The sequence below is a fragment of the Petaurus breviceps genome, unplaced genomic scaffold, assembly GCF_028583685.1.
Source record: "Petaurus breviceps papuanus isolate PSGF00001 unplaced genomic scaffold, PetGlider_PUasm1.0 37, whole genome shotgun sequence".
NCBI lineage: Eukaryota > Metazoa > Chordata > Mammalia > Diprotodontia > Petauridae > Petaurus > Petaurus breviceps.
This window is the reverse complement of record NW_027186296.1, coordinates 67,188,077-67,209,031: the sequence shown is the minus strand read 5'-3', so window position 1 is coordinate 67,209,031 and position 20,955 is coordinate 67,188,077. Positions and strand designations below refer to the sequence as shown.

The following is a 20,955-nucleotide window of genomic DNA, read 5'->3' as shown; positions in this document are numbered from 1 at the left end:
GAGAGAGAGAGAGAGAGAGAGAGAGAGAGAGAGAGAGAGAGAGAGAGCATTTATTATTTACTACATGCAAGCACTGTGCTAAATTCTTGGAATATAAAAACAAGCAAGGAAGCAAGTCTAGACCCTGCCTCAAGATGCTTAAATTCTAATGAGGCAAGACAAAACATAAAAGTGTTAGAGTGGAGAAGGGAGATGAGGCAACTAGTAAAGAGGAGAAAAAGAAATTCAGAAAGTGAAGATAAGTATGAGACTAAAATCAGATGAATTATGAGTTGCCGCTTTCAATATTTTCAGACCAATAAAAAGTCAATGGGCCCTTTGATCTAGATGTCTAAGTTTTGCCCAGACACTACATGCAAGAGGAGTTCATTTCTTATAGATAGCTATTGATTTTATATTTTAAAAAGGAAAAAGGGCTCTCAGGAGATTTTACTCAGGAGAATAAGGGATTTAAATTTATCACTGGTTTAATACAATTCAGTCATCTTAACAACCAAAACAACCACACCCTGATAACACTAATGGAACTAACCCCAAAATTAGTGACACCAGATCAGGGTGCCTAGATTAAGTAGTCCCTATTAAAGACTTTTGGACCTTGGGCAAGTCACTTAACCCCAATTGCCCTGACTTCCCCCCTCCAAAAAGAAAAAAAAAAAAGATTTTTGAACAAATAGCATAAATAATTACACTTTGTTATAACGGCTATGAAAAAAATAGCCTGCAAATTAGTTAGACCAGACGTTTAAATAAATCAGTCAGACAAGTAAGAATCTTGTTTTAATTCTTGGTAAAAACAGTTTCAACTCCATATCTTCAGGGTACTGACATCCCCTCCTAAGACCATATGATTCTAGGCCTCTTCTAATACATCTTAGTTCACTAGACCAGTGATTCCCAAACTTCCTTGGTTCCTAAGCACTTTATACCTAGTAATTATTTTCACTGTGTCCCCAGACCAAATGAAATTCCTAACACTTGTTCATTAAATAGGTTCATTAAATTATTTAAATAAATTATTTAAAATTTAAAATTAAATTATTTAAATAGGTTGAAAATATTAAATAGTTCACAGCACCCCTGTGAGTTCTCTGGGTTGTGAAGAGTTTGGGAACTGCAGCATTAGACCATCCTTAATTCCTTCTATTTTGCAGTCCCAAATCCTGAGTAGTATCCATGAGGACAAGCTGAAGACCATTGCTTGATCAGGAAGAAAGCTTAACCCAGTTCACTATGTGCTACCCTTCTACTTTAATTATTCTTAGTAACTAGGTACTAATCCCTTTTGTTTCTACTCCACTGAAGGACTGCATGTGCTTTCAGTACCCTCTCTACATTCCACATCCTGGTTCAATACTCTAGTAAGTAAGTCACTCCCCCAATTATGGCTCTGACACGTCCTATGGTGAATGAACCACAAATTTATTAGATGATTTGTGCGGGGTTTCTTAAAAGTCAGTAATCATAGTAACTACCCACAAAATTATACCTATTAATTGTTCTGTATACTATAAGAATCACTTAAGGGGAGCCCTGAGTTTCATCTGATAGAAAACAGGATAATAATTCTCATTGAATGATCATCGAAAATGTCAATTGTTCAACTTTTCAAGCTACAGAAATGAATTTGCATTTCTGAATGGAATGGAAGAGGAAAATTAAACCATTTCTTGTTTTCTCTTAGGCTCAGAAGTCTCAGTAAGAGAAGAGTCAGATAATGATCCAAACCAAAGTGACGATGCAGACACAGAAACTTCACCAACTAAGTCTCCAACTACTCCAAAATCAATCAAAAGCAAAAATGCTTCAGGTATTATTTATTACAAGTCAAAAATGCAAATACATTCAAAGTGGTTCAATTAAATTAATGAATGATGAGATTTTATTAGCAATAAAGTTAGAGATATTTATTCGTTGTTTATAAATGGAGTTGAACTGGTTTACCTCTTTCACACCTTTCAACTCTCCAAATCTATAATCCTACGATCATTGATGCTTTAATACTTGATTCATAAAGGCAATTGCCATCATTTTGGTCAGTCTACTGTAATATTTCTAATTTTATATTATCAGCATAAAATCGTAAATCTAATCCATCCTGGGCAAATGAACAAGTTTGCCCAAGGTTAGAGATCACCAATGATATTAACCAATGTCATAAGCTGAAAAGAACTTTGAGAAGTCCTTTAGTCCATTAAAAAAATCACAATACTTTGTGGGTCATAAAGATGCCCAGAGTACATTGCAATAGGCTGGGTTTCTTGATTCCTCAAGCTATGTACCTGTCACATTACTGGGTTCTCACAATCTGGGTACACAGTTCCTAGTCTGTAGCCTGAAGGTCAAAGTCATTATGCAACATGTACTTTTGAAAAGGAACAAAGGTTAGAAGGGACAGGGTAGAAAATAACTAGAAATGGTTTCAAGTTGCAATATGAATTTCCAAAATATAAAATCATTCCCAACAGGAAAAAAGATAGTGTAAAATAAACTTTATAAATAAACCACATAAAATTCATGTCAAAGTTGCTGGCATTTTAGACAGAAAGAGTGAGTTGATTTATAGAGCCTAGAAGTGCTTATTTTCCAAGTGCAACAGTGAAGGGGTTACATTTTCAAATATGACAGGGTTAGCCTACAGTTTCCCAAAGAATTCCAGATTTAGAACTAGAAAGGACCTTGATGATCTTATCTAGTTTAACTCCTTTGCTTTATATGTGAAGAAATTGAGGCCAAGAGAGGCTATCACTTGAATAAGTTCACATAACAAGTAACTGACAGAAATAGGGTTCAAAACTCAGTCTTCTGACTTCAAAATCCGTCTTCTTTTCACTACACCATATTGAACAATCACATCACCATAAAATGTTTATGATGAACTGATTCTACAATAAGTCTCTCTGGCTCAGGTCTTTCCACCCACCTGCTTCTACCACTTTTGTACCCCCCAGGTACTCCCATACATTTAAAGGTGGATCACTCCACAGAAAATATTGAGAAACAGTATTATATCCTTTCCTACGTTCAAATAAGTCTCTATCAGATCCACCTCAGAGACATAATAAGCCTAAAAGAAGAGAAAGACAGATAAGTGATTTAAAAGACATCTTAATAAATATCTTTCTATCACATGAGAATGTCAGACAATCATTTTACATCTCTTCTAATACATGAACAAAAGGGAATGTATGTATTTTACTATTGTAGCAACTGAATTTATGCCTTAAAAATTCCCACTTAAAGACCATATTACTCCCTATAAAGACTGTATCAGGAAGATTTAAAATGCCTTTCTCCGTCATAAGTCTTTAAGCTTAAGAGAAACACCCAGATAACCGGAATATCAGAAACCATATCACACTGTATTGACTTTTGAAGCTGTTCCCGGATCTTACATAGTTTTCTTAAAGCTGAAGGGGAAGGCAGCTACTTTGGACCCTTTTCAGTGGAATGACCAAATTGTAGAATGTTAAAACTGACAGGGACCTTAAAGATTGTATCATCCAACATTTTACAGATGTGGAAATGAGACCAAAGAGTTGAAGGTTAAGTGAACTAATGGTTTTACTTTGTTTTTTCTCACCCCCAGAATTTTCACTATTTTCTTATAATAATGGAGTTGTAATGACTTCTTGTCGAGAACTGGACAATAACCGGAGTGCCCTCTCAGCTGCCTCAGCTTTTGCCATAGCGACTGCTGGAGCCAATGAGGGCACGCCAAACAAAGAGAAGTACAGAAGGATGTCATTAGCAAGTGCAGGTATGCAGGAGGATTTTCAGGGTTCTTCAGTAAATCAATCTCTCCAGGATCAACTGCCCAACAATCCCCAAACCACATGATGAACCTTGATAGAGGTTTAGTATCATCTTCAAGTTCCACCAAAGGCTGAGAGAGTCTCTCTAAGAAGAAGGGGCATCATCAAAGGGTGGCCAAGGAGAAGAGTACATTGGGTACTTAGAGAACAGCCTGAGATTCTTTTTCCTTGTCAGGTCATTGTCTTCAACAAAAATTAGCTGGCCGAGAAAGGGCAAGTTCCTTTCCCTTCATAGGCAAAAACAATATTCATATTGTTTGAATGCATATTGAATAGTTTGCCTAATATATGATCCTTAAACTTGGAAGACCATAGCCTTTTTCTGTCAACTGTGAGTTTTCTTTTGAAAAGGTGTGTGGGGGGGGGGTCAATTCCTTCATACCATTGTCATAAATCAGAAGCTCGTGAGCCCTAGCACTAAGGTTTGTATGAATAATAGGGGCTTAATAAATGTCTACTGAGTTGACTCAAAACTAGCTTTCTGAAAAGGTAAGAATTATAGGAAGCCTTTAAGCAAAAGGCCCGGCTTAAACCCAAGGCTATTTCAACTCAACCCACAACTCAAGTCACTGTGTGGGTGACAGACATGTGTAAAGGAAGCAGTTTACACTTCCAAGTTCAAACCACAATGTGACAATCATGGTTAGATTTGGGTTAGCTGGGTTAGATTCGGAGGCCATCTCTCTACTATACTAGCACTTATCTCAGTATTACAAGGAGCACTGATTTCATCAGAATAGTCACTGTCTGTACTAGCATATATTGTGGATTGTGATTCTTCTATAGTTTAACAGACAAACAGTCTTTGTGAGTTGCTATGCCTGAAAAAAAAAAAAAGATCATCCTATGGTGGTCAAGTTTCTTGTAGTGACCCTCTCCAAACTTAGGTCTCTTGGTCTTCTGATGACAGATGTCACAGGCCTGAACTCAAAGTTTTGATAGCTAGCAAGGATATATCAGAGCATGTTCTCTACTGGCATGAATCTCCATAGCATGTGAGGCATCAGATTAGTATTTTAGTGGGAAGAGACTCAGATACAACTAATTAAAACTTTATAAAATATTCATCAGTTTTCTTTATTATTTAGTTGTGTTCAGCCATGTCTGACTCTTTGTGACCCCATTTGCGGTTTTCTTGGAAAAGATACTGGAGTGGTTTGCCATTTCCTTCTCCATCTCATTTTATAGATGAGGAAACAGAGGCAAACAGGGTTAAGTGCCTTTTGCTCAGGGTCACACAACTAGTGAGTGTCTGAGGCTAGATTTGAGCTCAGGTCTTCCTGACTCCAGGCATTCTATTTACTGTGCCACCTAACTGCCACCATGCCAAGTAAACTGAGTGACCAGTGAACTGGCCAAGTGTTTCTTTGAAGGGACTCACTAGTGTTAGGGTTTTGGAGGAGGTGGCAAGAAAAAGATTGACATTGTGCAGGAAGCCAAAGGGTTTCATTGGAGAAAATTTTCATACTACCTTTAAGTATGAAGAAGGTGAAAGAAAGGAGAACTCAAGAGTTCAGTAGAAGAAAAATGTGTACAAAGAGAAAAGTGAAAGTACTATCTTTGCTTTAAGTTTTGCAGAGTGGACTTGCTTTTCTACTATTTCCATGCCTCAATTGTTTCTCTCTCCAGGTCATTTCATTTCTCCCTTCTGCTTCAATTGCATAATAGGAAATAAAACCCTGACGTGCAAGTGGAGGCCAATATGAATAGAACTAGGGGGAAAGAGGAGAAGAATATGTGGTTTATGGTCCAGGAGATGGTTGGTCATGTAGCAAGAACAAGGGATAATAAAAAATGAAAACTCGGGCAAGTTTTGCACTGAGAGCTACAAATGATTAAATGACCCAAAGCATATTCTCTCAAATACATTTCTAATACATTTGGGAGAATATGGAACATTTGGATAAGAATCACACGGGAGTGAGAAGGTATGCCTCAAACCATCCCTGTATGCATTAACCTACTAAAATGTATGCATACATCACTGTCTATCTATTAGATATTTTATCATTTTAGAAAACATTCCAATGATAAAGTAGCAGAAAGAAGCTGTCTGTCCTGAAAGACCATACTGAAGTTGGTCTATGTATGGAAAGATGTTATATATGGATCTTTCTGAAGATGCTTTTGGTTTCCCCAGTTACCTCCACCCTCTGCTACATTTAATACTTCGATCTCATTGCTGGAAGGGCAGGTAATAAGTACAGTTGGATTTGCAGCCAAATCCTCTACCTCCAAATATGGTGTTCCTCGAAAAACACCATGCTGCTCCTTCATCTCCTTGACTTTTCCTGTAGGCATTACTAAGTCAGTCTCTTTTGAGTGGTCATGGATTTCATTAAAAGAGACTAGTAATATTTCAGCACCTGAACCAGCACAATGTTACTCACAAACAAGAACATATGAGAAAATTCAGCATTTATAGGGAATTTCTATTCATTTAGAAAATGCATTAGGAATCTTCTACAGCAGTGGTGGACATCTTTGGATGTCATAAATGTCTATAATTTATAACTATATTGTAGCAGTAAGTAACTTTGGAGAATATTTTTCTCTATATTTTATGTTTACTTAATACTAATAGAGGACTGTGGAATAGAGTTCTCTGTAGTTGTATCAATCAAAGAATCTTGTACAATCTTAATGAGAGACACCTTGTTGGAGAAAAGTCTCTAAGGCTGCATTTTGTTTTACAAATGGTGCTTTGTTTTTGTTTTGTTTTAGTAATCAAAAAAAACCAGCAGCATTCTGTATTCTCCATGCTTCTCATTAAATTTTGTGACTGTAAAGATAAACTGTGCTATCATCTAGGAAATCAAAGTCTACTCATTCCTTTCTCACATTTTCATCAAGGAAACCTTTGATATGTACATAGACCACTTTCACAAATATTTTATAGAGATGAAGAAGTAGATATATGACTCTGTAGTTCCACCATCCTTTATATATACTAGTGCCTAATCACTATTTGTTGAATTGTGAATTTTAAAATAGCTCTTTTAGATGTCTTGAAAATTGATCCATGAGTATCACCTTCAGATTGTGCTCCTTTTTTTATATATTTAATAAGTTCATCCACTTTTCCCCACCTCATTTTCTTGATTTCTATTTCTGCTTCATGGTATAAAATACCAGGTACAATGGTGGTAAGAGTCCAAATCTGGCCATTCCATTCTCATTGATAAGACTAGATTACTATAGCAATACTAGCATTATTTCCTTCATTTCACCTCTATTTGTTATATTTCCAATTTTACCTATACTTGCTCTGTGGATGATCTAGTCTAGTTTTCCTTTAGCTAAACTCTAAGAAATGATGATTATCAGAGAAAATTCTTTACTTTTATTCATTTCCTATTTTTCTAAGTTAGCCCCTTATTTAAATAGATCAAATTGGACTTGTCACGTTTGAATGCAATACTGTCTCACCATTAGTCATTTTTCTAATTTTATATTAATTTCTGTATTTACTTTGACAAACTGATGATTTGATTACCAATTCAATTGATTCTGAGGTACTCCCAAGTCAGTCATCTATCATTGTTAACTATTAAGATATAATTAATTTTATTTTCTTCTTTGATTTTGTTCAGTGATCACTATGTCCAGTAACCTTCTAGCTCTCTTCCCAAAGAGAGTATTCATGACATTGAGTCATGCAGACTCTGAATAATGTGTCACTTTTGACCTCGTTCATATCTTAATACTGAGCCATATTTTCCAATAAACTTTCTCTCATCTTCTGTGCCTGCCTTCTCACTAAAGTCATCAAGTATCTATATATTCGTTGACCTGATTTGGAGAATTTTCTCAAGTTCTTTGTAGATTTTCTCTATTCTTCACTCTCTGTGACAGCTGCTGGCACATAAATTATAATTATCTTCATGGGTCCCCTTGCCCTCATGAGTGCAAGGTGAGAGCAACAGATGTTCCATGAAATAGTGTATCTTGTTACCCTTGGATGAACAAAATGAAACCAATTCTAGCAACTTCTTTGTTCCTCTCTCCAAGAAGAAACTGTGAGCTATTCTTCTGTTTAAAGGCAATTTCTTTATGTCCTCTGGTTGCATTTATAAGAAAAATGTAGTTTAGCATATTTGGGAATACACCATTTCAGTGGTCGTTGGACAAGGTTCTCACAAAGTTCTAACACTTTTTTGGCGTTAGAGTACCAACCAACAGTTACATAACGTTTGTAAATGATCTAAAAACTGTTATTCTTAGCACTTTCTGCCTCATTTTCTGCATAAGTGAGAGGGCCCTACAAAGCATTAAGAACTATTTTACATTTTTATGTTTTGCGTTGTTATGGCCAGACAATTCATCACCTATTTTCCAACCTGTGGGTGATGATTCTTTGATACTTAACTACAGATGGTCCCATGGGAGCAGACATAGTCTGTTATCGTCTATTCTACTCAAGGCTTTTCTAGCTAGATAGTACATGCCAAAGCTTACATTCCATTGGCACACATTTTGAGAGGTTGGGGTTATCACAATACCATAATAAAGTAATGGAATAGTTCCTTCCTAGAGGACCATTAAAAACCTAGGAAAATTCATTTATCCTAACACAAGAACCTAAGTATATGAAATGGTAATTCAGTGGACACTCCAGAGTATGTTGACTACTCTAACTGCTCAGAGCTCTCAAAATACCTATTTGGTGTAAAATCACAGGATAGACTTAGAAAGCCAGCAGAGGTGGTAGGAAACAATTAAAAGCATCATCTAAATCTAAGCAACCAGGAATATGATGTTAGATTCAAGATGTGAGCTGAGTTGTTTTTCTAGATATTGTTACTGCCTTCATCCCCCAATCTTGTCCATCACAAATCTTCTAAAACAATCTTTCTCCACTCTATTGCCCACCAATATTTTAGGTTTCCCCCCTGACCAGAGGAATGGAGATAAAGAATTTGTGATAAGGAGAGCTGCAACCAACCGAGTATTGAATGTCCTTCGACACTGGGTCTCAAAACATTCTCAGGTAAGCTTCTTTCTTCCATGAAGCCAAAATGATTGATGAGATGTTGAGGTCAGGTTACAGTTGGGAAGAATTAAGAATCATACTCAAGTAATCAGACATTATCTGAAGTATTTGTCAACAGATCATATCAAACAATATACTACCATCAGTATGAAAGGAAGAAGAGAATTTGATGTTTTTATTTTGTTTATGAAAAAGGAGAATTAAGAAAAGTAAGTAAGTGCAATTATAAAAAAAAAAAAGAATAAGGACAAGCCATGTCTCTACTACCCCCACACCTGCAGCAATGGTAAAGAAAGAGTTTTCTCCTTGTCAGAGCTCCAGAGGGTAGAACTACAAAGCAAGTGTTGTACAAAGCAATAATTGTTTGGTATTTCTGGAACATCTTTCACCCAAAAATCTCTAAGGAACTAATAATTTATTTATACTGAGCACCTATTACATGGAATAGGAAGATGATGTCTATACCACTAATCCTGGCATCAGTGACAGATCTACAAAGAGAGGCCAGGTGTCTTCATTTCCTGCCTATGCTAGAACCACTAAATAACATTCCCATCTTTTCTTTATGTTACAATTTTATGCCAATTAAGGCTATTTTTTAAATATTTTTAAAATTTTCATTCTAAATATTCTTGGCAGGATTTTGAAACCAACGACGAACTAAAATTTAAGGTTATTAGTTTTCTGGAAGAAGTCATTCATGATCCTGAACTTTTGACCCAAGAAAGAAAAGCAGCTGCCAATATTATAAGGTAACATTTTATGAACCCACTTTAGCAAGTCCCAGAGCACTTTTGTGTTCAAGACTCTAGACTCTGGTTTTGGGTGAAATAGGTGAAAAGTCCTGTTCTGGAAATGAGAATGTTTTTGTGGTTGTTACACATGTTGCAGCTAGTGTGGAAATTGATTGAAATTGAAAATGGATTGAAGTTGGTAGGAGGGGGACCTTTAAGAATTTGAATTCCACTTGGGTGAGTAACCATCCAATAGTACCTTCATATCTATATGAGAGAATATACTCTGTGCTCCTTCTCTGAAAGGGTTACTATGACCCTCCTTTATTCCTTTACATTTATCAGTTCCCTCCCATAATCACAGAATCTCACGGTTGGAAAGGACTTCAGAGGCTATCTAGTCCAATCCACACCTGGACAAGAATCTTTCTATAAGGTCCCCATCAAGTAGTCATCAATCCTTTGCCTTTAGCCCTCTAGTGAACCTCCTAAGTCAGTCTATTCTACTTTTGGGCAACTCCAATTGTTCCTTTCAATGGAGGGAGATTTTCTCTAGAAAGAGATATTGGTTTAAATTGAGTCATTTAAGTCAATATCCCAGTGACTTACCAGGCAATATCAGTCTAATTTCATCATTGGCCAGGTGCCTTTATAGTTATAATTAAAAGAAATACAAACGATTACTTAAACTATAACAAGTTCAAGTTTCAAAATTGCAATGAAAGAAAATAAGTTAAAGAAAGATCTTTCTGCAACCTACTGGTCAGAGCAGACCTTTAAGAGATAACAATAAAGTCATAATTAAACATGGTAATGGAGTGCCCATTTTCTCTTCCTAAAGTTAGAATAGGAACATTAACCTTTCCTTTCTTCTGTATTCAACCTTGAATCAGTTCCACATAGTAGTAGCTCATGGGGCCCTGCCTCCCTGTACAAACTTCATCCACATCATTCCAATTCCTATTTCTTAACCTATCAAAGAATCCATTGTGGCTCAAATTGTAAACAGGACGCTAAAGAAATAGTTTAATTTCCTCAGTATTCATTAGATTAGAAGGCATAAGTGTTGAGGGGGGAGGGAAGAAGGAAAGGAGGGAAGGAGAGATGGAAGGAAGGAAGGAAGGAAGGAAGGAAGGAAGGAAGGAAGGAAGGGAGGAAGGGAGGGAGGGAGGGAGGGAGGGAGGGAAGCAAAGAAAGAGGAAGGGAGGAGAGGAGAGTTCCACTTCTACTTCTCTAATTGGTCTCTGTCAACAGGTTTCATTTCCTTACTACTCATTCTCTTTTATCTGACATCTGCCTCCGACACTCTACTGAAACTACTCTTTCCAAAGTAACTAACAGTTTTCTAATCTCCAACTCCAGTTGTCATTTTTCAGTGCTCATTCTCTAGGACTTCTTCACAGTATTTTATAATACTAAATGCCTCCTTCTTCTTAAACCTTTAAATTATCCTGGCTTCCACTACACCAAACTATTCTGGTTCTTCTCCTACCTCTCTGACCCATCTTGTCTCTTGCTGATCCATTTCTAACCCTAACCCTAAATGCACCTCCCACTCTAATCCCAAATGCCTCAGACTCCAACTCTAACCCTAACCTTCCAACTCTAACCTTTCCTCATCTTTATCCCTAACTATGAGTTTAACTGTAAGGTTAATCTTCAGCTCTCTGTTCTTATCTACCTACTTCACAGTATCACTGTGAGGTAAGTAATTCAACAACTAAGGCAGATATGAGCTACTATTATTATTAGCATACTTGTTTCTTTCATGGTTTCAACTACCTCCTCTGTGCTGATAATTCCCAAACATATCTCCAACAGGTAATATTGACCTAATATATTCCCAACTAACTGCTTACAGCCTATTTCTATATGTTCAATCACCTCAAACTTAATGTGTTTGAAACCTAATTCATCATTATCCCTCCCCCTCTAATTCCATTCCCAAGTTCTCCATTCCTGTCAATAGTCACCTGATTCTTCAAAGCTAGAAACCTTTATAACCCTGGCTAATCACTTACCACTATACTAAATGGCACAGTGGATAGAGTTCTGGGCCTGTAGACAGGAAAATAAGATAAAAACCAGTTTCGGATCATTACTAGCTGTGTGACCTTGGGTAAGTCATTTATCCTTTGTGCACCTCAATTTCCTCATTTATAAAATGAAAATAATAATAACACCCACTTCCCAGGGTTGTTTTGAAGATCAGATAAAATAATATTTGTAAAGTGCTTAGAACAGTGTCTGGCACATAACAGGCACTTTAATATTTATCCCTTTCCCCCTTCTCCTTTATTTCTCTCATTGTCTTTTAGGGGCTTCTCTGCCTCTTCATTTCCACTGTCACCACCCTAGTCCAAACTTTCATCATCTTACACCTGAATACTGTGCTTATCTCCTAGCTATTTTCCTTACCTCCAGTCTCCCTCCCCTCCTCCTCCAACATAGTGCACATTGCTACCTGACCAGTCTTTCTAAAGCACCACTCTAATCACATCACTACCCTGCTCAAAATCGCACATTGACTCCTTTTTGCCTGTTCTATGGAGTTCCAAGTCTCCTTCCTAACTTTCAATCTCTCCTGAATTTGATGTGATCTTTATCTGTCCAACCTTATCCCCCCTTTTCCATATACACAATCCAGTCCCCTAGTTGCCTTTAATAGTGATTTTTCCCTCTGTCTGAAATATCCTCCCAATTCTTCTCTGCCTATCCCAATCCTAACCATCCTTCAAAACCCACTTCTTCCATGGAAATTCCAGCAAACATAGACATTTCCCTTCCTAATTCACTTGTGCCATAATTTAGCACTTTATTGAAGACTATATTACCTCACTGTTTTAAATATATTTGTTTATTCTGCTTATGTAGATTATAAATTGTGGACAGAAGACACATTTTAGACTTCTTTTGTACCTAGCACAATGCTAAGCTCACCCGTAGATGCTTATAAATAAACAATAGATAAACATTTATTGTTTGTATGATTGATTGATTAGGAGCAGATGTCTTTTCTAACAGTACCTCATAATCATCTAGTTTAATTTTACCTTTTCATCCCCTAGGACTTTGACACAGGAAGACCCAGGAGACAACCAGATCACACTGGAGGAGATCGTACAGATGGTAAATCCTGTTTTCATAATAAATTAATTCTAGTTAGAAGTTTCTCTTCACCTTCATCTATTTCTTCATTTTTCCACCTGAGTTCCCCAAAATAATTTTGGAGTTGGACCTCAGTGTTAGCAGACAGACCCAGACTTGGCAGGATTACAAAATAGGGAAATTTATCTTCCACAAACCTACCATCACTGCCTTCCCTTTCTCCTTCCCTTCCTCCCCTTTCAACAACCCTTTCCTACTGGGAAGACTAGTGCTCTCATGTTGTTGCAGTCTGGCCTGTTAAGAAGAAGGGAAATCTGATAAATCTTGTAATTATTCCTTAGACATGGAATAGGGAAGTGGTAATGCTTAACCCAAAGGAATGTATTATTAATGGTAGGATTTTAGGTCTCAGTAGGAGAGATTATTTTGAGAAAATTCTTTAACTGTTTCTGCCTATAGTCTATTACCTGCTTCTGCCTCAGATTATATCATTAGGCAACCATCTAGCCTAGTTCAGTCCTGTCCAACTCTTCATGTCCCCATTTGGGATTTTCTTGGCAAAGGTACTGGAGTAGTTTGCCATTTCCTTCTTCAGCTCATTTTACAGATAAGGAAACTCAGACAAATAGGATTAAGTGACTTTCCCAGGATCATACAGCTAGTAAATATCTGAGACCAGATTTGAACTCAGGAAGATGAGTCTTTCTGACTCCAGGCCCAGTGCTCTACCCACTATGCCACCTGGTTGTCCTTTTCCTAGAAATAGAATTTACCAATAGGACACATAAAATAGATCAGTAGGGTCCATGAAGAGGTGGATACAATTGAACTCCTTTTTCCAAGATGACAAAATTATCTTTAGTCTGTTAAAGCTAGTTACCATAATGATACATAATTTGTCATGCTGGACTTGTATCTGGTCAATTCCATCTTTCCTCTCCTCATCTCTATTTGCCAAAAGTGAACAATCCCAGTGGTACACATTTCAAGGTGTGGTGCTAAACAGTTTCCATGAGAAGCTAAATCATTTTGGGTTGTACTAGATGGGCTATTTTAACACAAACCAGATACATGAACCATATCGCACTAACTCACCCCTTCACCAGCCAAGGTTATCATTTTTAGGTTCCCAATCAGTTTTGTCTAATTATTTTTCTCTTTTATTTCTTTTCCTTTTTTGAGATTAGGGCTCCCTACCTCTGCTAAGCTAAAAAGTATAGCAGCCACTCATGACTCAATCCCAATGCTGATTGGTAAAAATATCTTTACCCATCTCTGTTTTCCCTACCTGAGTCTGGTTTCTCCCCTCCTTAGGCAACCTAGGGACCCTGCTGTTCCCTGGGACTTGCCAAAACCAATCATTCTTCTTGTAGCAAAGAAACTTCTATATATCCTGGGTCAGGGATGAGAAAATCAAAGCATTCTGTTTTGTCTGGACTTCGGAAGAGGAGCAAAGTACCCCCACCCACCCACCCATAGCCACAAAGACAATTTTTGGACATTCCTCTATGAGGATTTAATCTGAGACTTTGTTCTACATTATCCTATTCAACTCCAAAATGAAATCACCATCAATTTCACAAACAAGTACCCTTATGCTTATAGTAGAAGACTTAACCCTAAATGTTTTATCCTTTAACTTTTTAAAAGCTTCTTGTTCCTGTTGATTTTCTAGAACAGAATGTTTGCCAGAGGTCATGCTCCTCCTTGATGCTTCAATGATCGCTAAACTTGAGTGTTCACTCAAGAAAGTAACATGAAATGTTCCATAATTTTAGTCCATAAACAATCTGTTTGGATAGGATCTAGTTTTGAGATCACCTTTTAAATTCTATTTTTCCTCACTAGTTTGCAGAAATTAACTCTCACTGAGACTTAAAATCATCTTTCTTTATGACTATCATAAATGCATTGGGAATTACCATTGTAATGCAATAGAATTACTTAAAGGTAGCATAAATTCTTCCTAATTAAGGAAGAGAAGATTCTTGCTTCTTTATAAAGATCACCTCCTTTCATCAGAACACCCACAAATAAGGTTTGTGGGTTGGGATCCCCTCCTCATACTCTTGTTCCCATCTGAGTGCCCTAAAAGCAGAGAAAAAGAGAGTCAACCTACAGCACAATTTTTATGACTAACCAGAGCATTTGCTTTGCATCTCTACTTCCCCTCTTCCTTACCTGGTTATCTACTCCAGGCGACTTAGGATCCTATGAAACCTAGGGGCCACCTACAACTCTCCTGTTTTATGGCTTCTTCCACCTCAATCTTAAATATTCTTTTGTTTTGAATAGTTTGAATAGTGTTATTACTTCTATTTTGTCTTTTGACAGTTTCCCAGGTTACCTGTCTGAGGAGGTAGGTTTTAGTAATGTAGTATGTGAGGAATATAATGAGCTATTTCTTCTTCAGTAGCTCTGGGGTTGAGCCAGAGATGCAGCTTGAGTAATGACAGAGGAAGCTTCCAATAATTTGGACTTGGCTTTTGAATTGTTACTCCCTACACCCTACACTCAGTCATCAGTCATCTCATTACTCACTAATTTCAGGGCATTTTACACAGCCTTTAGAAGAGTTGGACAGAACTGAATAATAATCATGGTCAACAGTATTCATCCTCACAACTACCTTATATGTTCATTGGAGGCACTCAAGGATTGTTAAGTACAAGAAATGGAAGTCTGACTCCAACACTATTAGACCTTTTCAGAATGTGGTCTCACATATCTTGGACACAGCACCTTTTTGTAACCAGTAATCCCATGCTAGGGAACACTCACTGTCCATTTGTGTGACTGTTATTATTTGTCTGTACAACAAATATGAAAGGCAGTGTCTATAGGGAGTGGATAGAGAACTGATTTTATACTCAAATTCATTTCAAGTCCCCACCTCTGAAAACCACAAGTCTGGGGTGTGAGATGGGGGCGGGGGGGGGGGGGCGGGGCAGAATGCTTCTCTATACCTGTGTCTATAACCTCATCTATACCTGTGTCAACTGTGATGAATGAAAACCCCAAGAGATAGAGTTTCTGGGTAATTAATAATTAAATTAATAAATAATTGATAAAATATATAGTTAATACTCAATTTATTAAGCTAGATAATAATCAATAAATTGATGGTCAATGGTTTCTCTCAGTAACCAAAGACACCTAATAGAAACACTGAATGACTTAAATATATTTTTAAAAGGAATGCCCCTGACAGGAGAAATCAACCCTGACTGGTGGGCATTTAAATGAGATGGTGGGCTAAAAGTCTTCAGCTCCTCCTACTGAGAACGAGACTTCATCATGAAACTCAAACACCGCTAGCAATCTGGACGGTGAATCTATCTCCACCCAGACCATTCTAGTTGGTTTTCTCCTTCATGAGCTGGGTCACCCTAAACTCTAATAGTGTAGTGCAATGCCATGGGTTTATTTCCTAAGGGAAGTTCATCTAGATTAGATTCTGTTTACATGCTAAAGAGAAATAAGGTCTCCTAGTTAGATGGGATACTACCCAAGATCCAGGAGCATGCACCCCAGGATTAGGACAATCTCCTCTATCAGCCATGTCCTTCAGACTTACTGACTGACCTATGGGGGCTGGTCCCTGAATGAGGTCCTAGTTTAATCATTGATTGTTAGTATAATAGCAAAATAATAATTTTTTCTCACTACTCAATGACAGCGAACTGTTTTTTAGCAGAAACAAGCACAATCACACTAGTTATCTACTGTCATCTAGATCAAAAAGCAGTTTGACTACATTTTTTCATTTTTAATAAGTAGGCATGATGTGGATACCATGGACATTAAAGGAATGAGTACAAAATAAAATTATCAGCAATACTTGTGTCTTAAAGCAAACCAAACACTGAATACTGTGAGGAAAGCATCAATAGCTGTGAGAGGTATTCAGTTTATGGACAAACAAGTTTTTCCCCCAAGTAGGGAAAAGGGCAATGGATCTGAACAATACCCTCCTTCATAAACATTGTATGGGAGAGCAATGAGCACTGGACTGGGAAGTCAGAAGATGTGTTCTAGTCCTGGTTCTGCCATGAACTTACTATTGAGGCATTTCATCATTCTGAGTTCTAGTTTTCTTGTTTGTTTGTTTTTTCTTTTTGGAGGGCAGTTGGGGTTAAGTGACTTGCCCAAGGTCACTTGGCTAGTTTTGTGTGTGTGTGCGCGCGCACACGCGCTAAGTGTCTGAGGTCAGATTTGAACTCAAGTCCTCCAGACTCCAGGACCGATGCTCTATTCACTGAGCCACCTAGCCGCCCCATGAGTCCTAGTTTTCTCATCTGTAAAATAATGGGGTTGAACTTGGTAGTGTCTAAAGGGCTCTTCCAGTTCTAATTTGTTACTTTTTATGCTACTCAAATTGTTTTGCTGATACAACTGGGTGATGGCCTAGTTGAGAAGGAATGCATAAGAATACAATGAAGTTCTTGGACCCTTCATTATGCAAATGATATTAGACAATTTAGTTAATAACAACTCAGTTTGCAATCACAGGTTAAATAGTTTTCATTCCCAAAGCTATTTCTGTGTTATTTAGACATCTGAAAGGAACCGACTAAAACAAGCTTACTTTCTCATGGATGAGATATTTTAAAATTTTATGTTGATTTTATTGCAGGCTCTGTGCTGGATCTCATTCTTCACACTGACTGATCCAATACAGAGTCCAGGCCAAAGAAGTTTCCCTTTAAATGTTCATACCTGCAGATGGCATCTTTCTGATTGCAGCAAAACTCAGAACCTTGCAGAGCCACCTAAAACATATCTTGTATGGAACCACTCAAAGGAGTTTGGCCTATTAATCTGCTCTGGAAAGACTGAGTAGATGAAGATTGTCTATAGCCCACATTTCATGATGCATGTGGATGGACCCTAGGGGCAGCTAAGTGATATAGTGGATAGAGCCCTGGGCCTGGAGTCAGGAAGACCTGAGTTCAAATGTGACTTCTGTCATTTACTGGTTCTGTGACCCTGGGCAAGTCATTTAACCTCTTTATACCTCAGTCTCCTTATCTGTAAAATGGAGGTAATAATCACACCTGCATCCCGAGGTTATTGTGAAGATCAAATGCAATAATATCTGGAAAGCACTTAGTACAGGGCTTAACACATAGCAGGTACTATCAAAATGTTAGCTATTGTTGCTGTTGGGATATATATATATGTATGTATATATGTAATGACTATATTATATAATATTCCTTTACATATACATTTGTAATCAATAAAAACCACATATCCCATATTGTTATTTTGAAGGAACTAACAACATTTTATGGACCTTATCTATTTTATCAATTTACAAGGTGATACATTGTACTGTTAGACATATTATTGTTGCCCTCTATTATTTTTCTTTTAAAATGCACTTTCCCTGTACAAGATTTATAATCAAATCACTCCTATAATTCCAACTTCTAGGAAGCACAAATGCACAAAATACAATTCCTGTTATGAATTCAAACAGTGAGACATGGTAGCACATATCTGTAATCCGAAGCAGTCATGAAATGAAGCTAATGCATCTCTTGAGTTTAGGAGTTCTAAGCTTTAATGGGCTAAGCTGATCAGGTGTCCATACTAAGTTTAGCACCAGTATGAGCCTTCAGGAGTGGAGAGATCCCCAGTTCACCAAAGGAGAGGTGATACAGCTCAGGGCAGAAAATCAGATCAAAGATCTCATGACAATTAGCATAGGTCTCAGGCCCATGAACAGCCCCTTAAATTCTAACCTGGGCAAATTAGGGAAACAGCCACCCAAATCCTTTCCCCATTCACCCATCAATGAACAGTAATGTACCTGAAATCCTGTGATTCCACCTGACCTATGTCCTCACTCCCAAAACGAAAAGTGAAGGTTGGAAAGATGGCTGTTGCTGAATTCAAGGTAATAATAATAGCTATTTGTTTACATATAATCTATACAGCACTTTAAGGTTTGCAAAGCCCTTTATATGTGTTATCTTATTAGATCATCACAACAACCCTGTGAGGTAAGTGGTATTTTTATCCCCATTCTACAGATAAGAAAAATGAGGTTCAGTAAGGTGACTTGCCCAATCCCACAGCTGGTAAGTCTCTGAAGCTGGATTTAAACCAAGGTCTGCCTGACTCCAAGTCCAGCACTGTATGCAAAGTTCATCCTTTGTTGCCGTAGCTATAATATTCATAGAATTTCAGAATTAGAAGGGGCCTCAGACCATTTAGTCCAGTCAGAACCAATAAGACTCCCTTCTGAAACACACCCTTCGAAAAGCCATCCAGACTCTGCCAGATTATAGTATAACTACCTACCCATGGGGGGAAATTCGCTACCTCCAGAGGCAGAGTCTTCTGCTTTTGAGCTACTCTAATTGTTAGGAAGTTTTCCCTGATGTAAAGTCTATGTTTGCCCTTTTTGTTACTTCCACTCATCCCTCTTCTGTCCTCTGGAGGTAGGCAGAACAAACTCAAGCCCCCTTTTCTGTGTGAGTCCTCCAAATACTTAAGGACAGCTGTCATTCTTCCCTTAAGTCTCCTCTTCTTGAGGCTAAATATTCTTAGTTCCTTCAGTCAAATCCTCATATGGCATGAATTTCAGGCCCTTAACCATCCTAACTGCCTTCCTCAAGATGCTCTCCAGCTATCAATGGATGGTTTTTGTAAAAAGTGGCATCCAGAACTGAACACAAGATGCTTTACATGTCAAAATGCCTTATATGTCATTGCATTAAATCCATGTTGTCCCTTTCATTTAGGCTGAAGGAGTGAAAGCAGAACCCTTTGAAAACCACTCTGCTTTGGAAATAGCTGAACAGCTGACTTTACTGGACCACCTGGTCTTTAAGAAGATTCCATATGAGTGAGTAACTGTAATTTTCCTTTGGGGATTTTCCCCCTTTCACATGCTGGTTTTGGAAATTTGCCAGTGTATATAAAGAAATACAAGATAAATTTTCTAAAGCAGTACAAAGACATTCCATTGTGATAAAAATTGTGCATGCTATAGCCTAAATATAGAAATTGGGGGAGGGGAGCACCTATGACTTTTCTACCAAACTTACCTAAAGTTCAGACACATGGACATACACAAAGACAGACAGACACACACACACACACACACACACACACACACACTTACTGCTTCCCAAATTATTATTTGACCTTTTCACATTTACACTTTTTTTTCTAGATTCCTAGACTTTAGGTGTTGAGTGATGGGTGAGACAATTTGAGGGTATTCCCATCCCCATAATTTTAGGTGGCTTTCCAAGATAATAGCGAGTGGCCAGCCCAGAAAAAGAACAAAGCCATCTTTCCATGATCCAAGCATTTGTTGCCATTTTTCTCAACACCTCCACTTTTCAGCTGTTCCCTCAGGAGCTGAGGCTGTAAATCTCTGAGCCCAGCTCCACTGCTAGAACTGTTGCTAAGCTCAGAGAAGTTGAAAAAGGCTTAGCTATTGTCAGGCACAGACCTCACACCTCATAGTTGACAGCATAAACTTCATATTCCAATCCCAGAGCCACAGAAAATCTACAGACTGGCCACACCATACTCTACACCAGTGATGTCAAACTCAGATAGAAATGGGAGCCACTAAACCATACATAAAAATCCTTATGGACTGCATATTGACCAAGTTATTAAAATATTATATTATCTAGGTTTTGTTGTATTTTTATTTATTTTGTTCAATCTTTCCCAATTATGTTTTAATCTGGGTTGGGCAGCCCTCTGGGCCACAAGCAGCCTGTGAGTCAGACGTATTTGACAATTCTGCTCTATACCATCCACTCACCATCTTCCTAGCAAATAAGTGGCCTGTGACTCTATTGACACAATGTGTCTACACTCTAGAGATTTCACAGAAATAAAGAAGTAGATAGAAAAACACGGGCTTTCCTAGCTATTCCCTATCTAGTTTAAGTTTCCAGATTTTGAAAATGATTACATATTTTAGACACATTATATGGTAATTCCCATCAACTTGTCCTCTTTATAGAGAGAAAAATCATTGTTCATCCAACTCTCATTTGTAATGTTTTTTCTTGCCCATAGAGAGTTGACCTGGTCATTCTAATGACCAATATAAAACCACTAATTCCCATAACCGATAGTTATGTCTGAAGAAAGAGGAAAAGCACAGAATGTTTGTGTGGACCAATCTGAAATAAATCTAGTGGAAATGGTGGGAACCCCAAAAATATTTCTAACCCTAAACTATGAGATATATAATTTTCCTCACAAGATATGTCCTTCTCTTCATCACCCTGCTGGAATGCATGTTATTGAATTTCTTGAAGAG

The 20,955-nt window shown here is 37.6% G+C and overlaps 1 protein-coding gene across 1 annotated transcript in view; it reads left to right on the top strand.

Annotated features, from left to right (window-relative positions):
• The window catches only part of RASGRF1 (Ras protein specific guanine nucleotide releasing factor 1), a 220,297-nt gene that overhangs the window by 168,857 nt on the left and 30,485 nt on the right, over window positions 1–20,955 (top strand). The window contains exons 16-21 of the mRNA XM_069098666.1: window positions 1,685–1,810; window positions 3,590–3,760; window positions 8,699–8,805; window positions 9,448–9,560; window positions 12,611–12,671; window positions 19,406–19,509. Of these exons, the coding sequence (XP_068954767.1) occupies window positions 1,685–1,810; window positions 3,590–3,760; window positions 8,699–8,805; window positions 9,448–9,560; window positions 12,611–12,671; window positions 19,406–19,509 (682 nt within the window). The remainder of the gene's footprint in view (window positions 1–1,684; window positions 1,811–3,589; window positions 3,761–8,698; window positions 8,806–9,447; window positions 9,561–12,610; window positions 12,672–19,405; window positions 19,510–20,955) is intronic.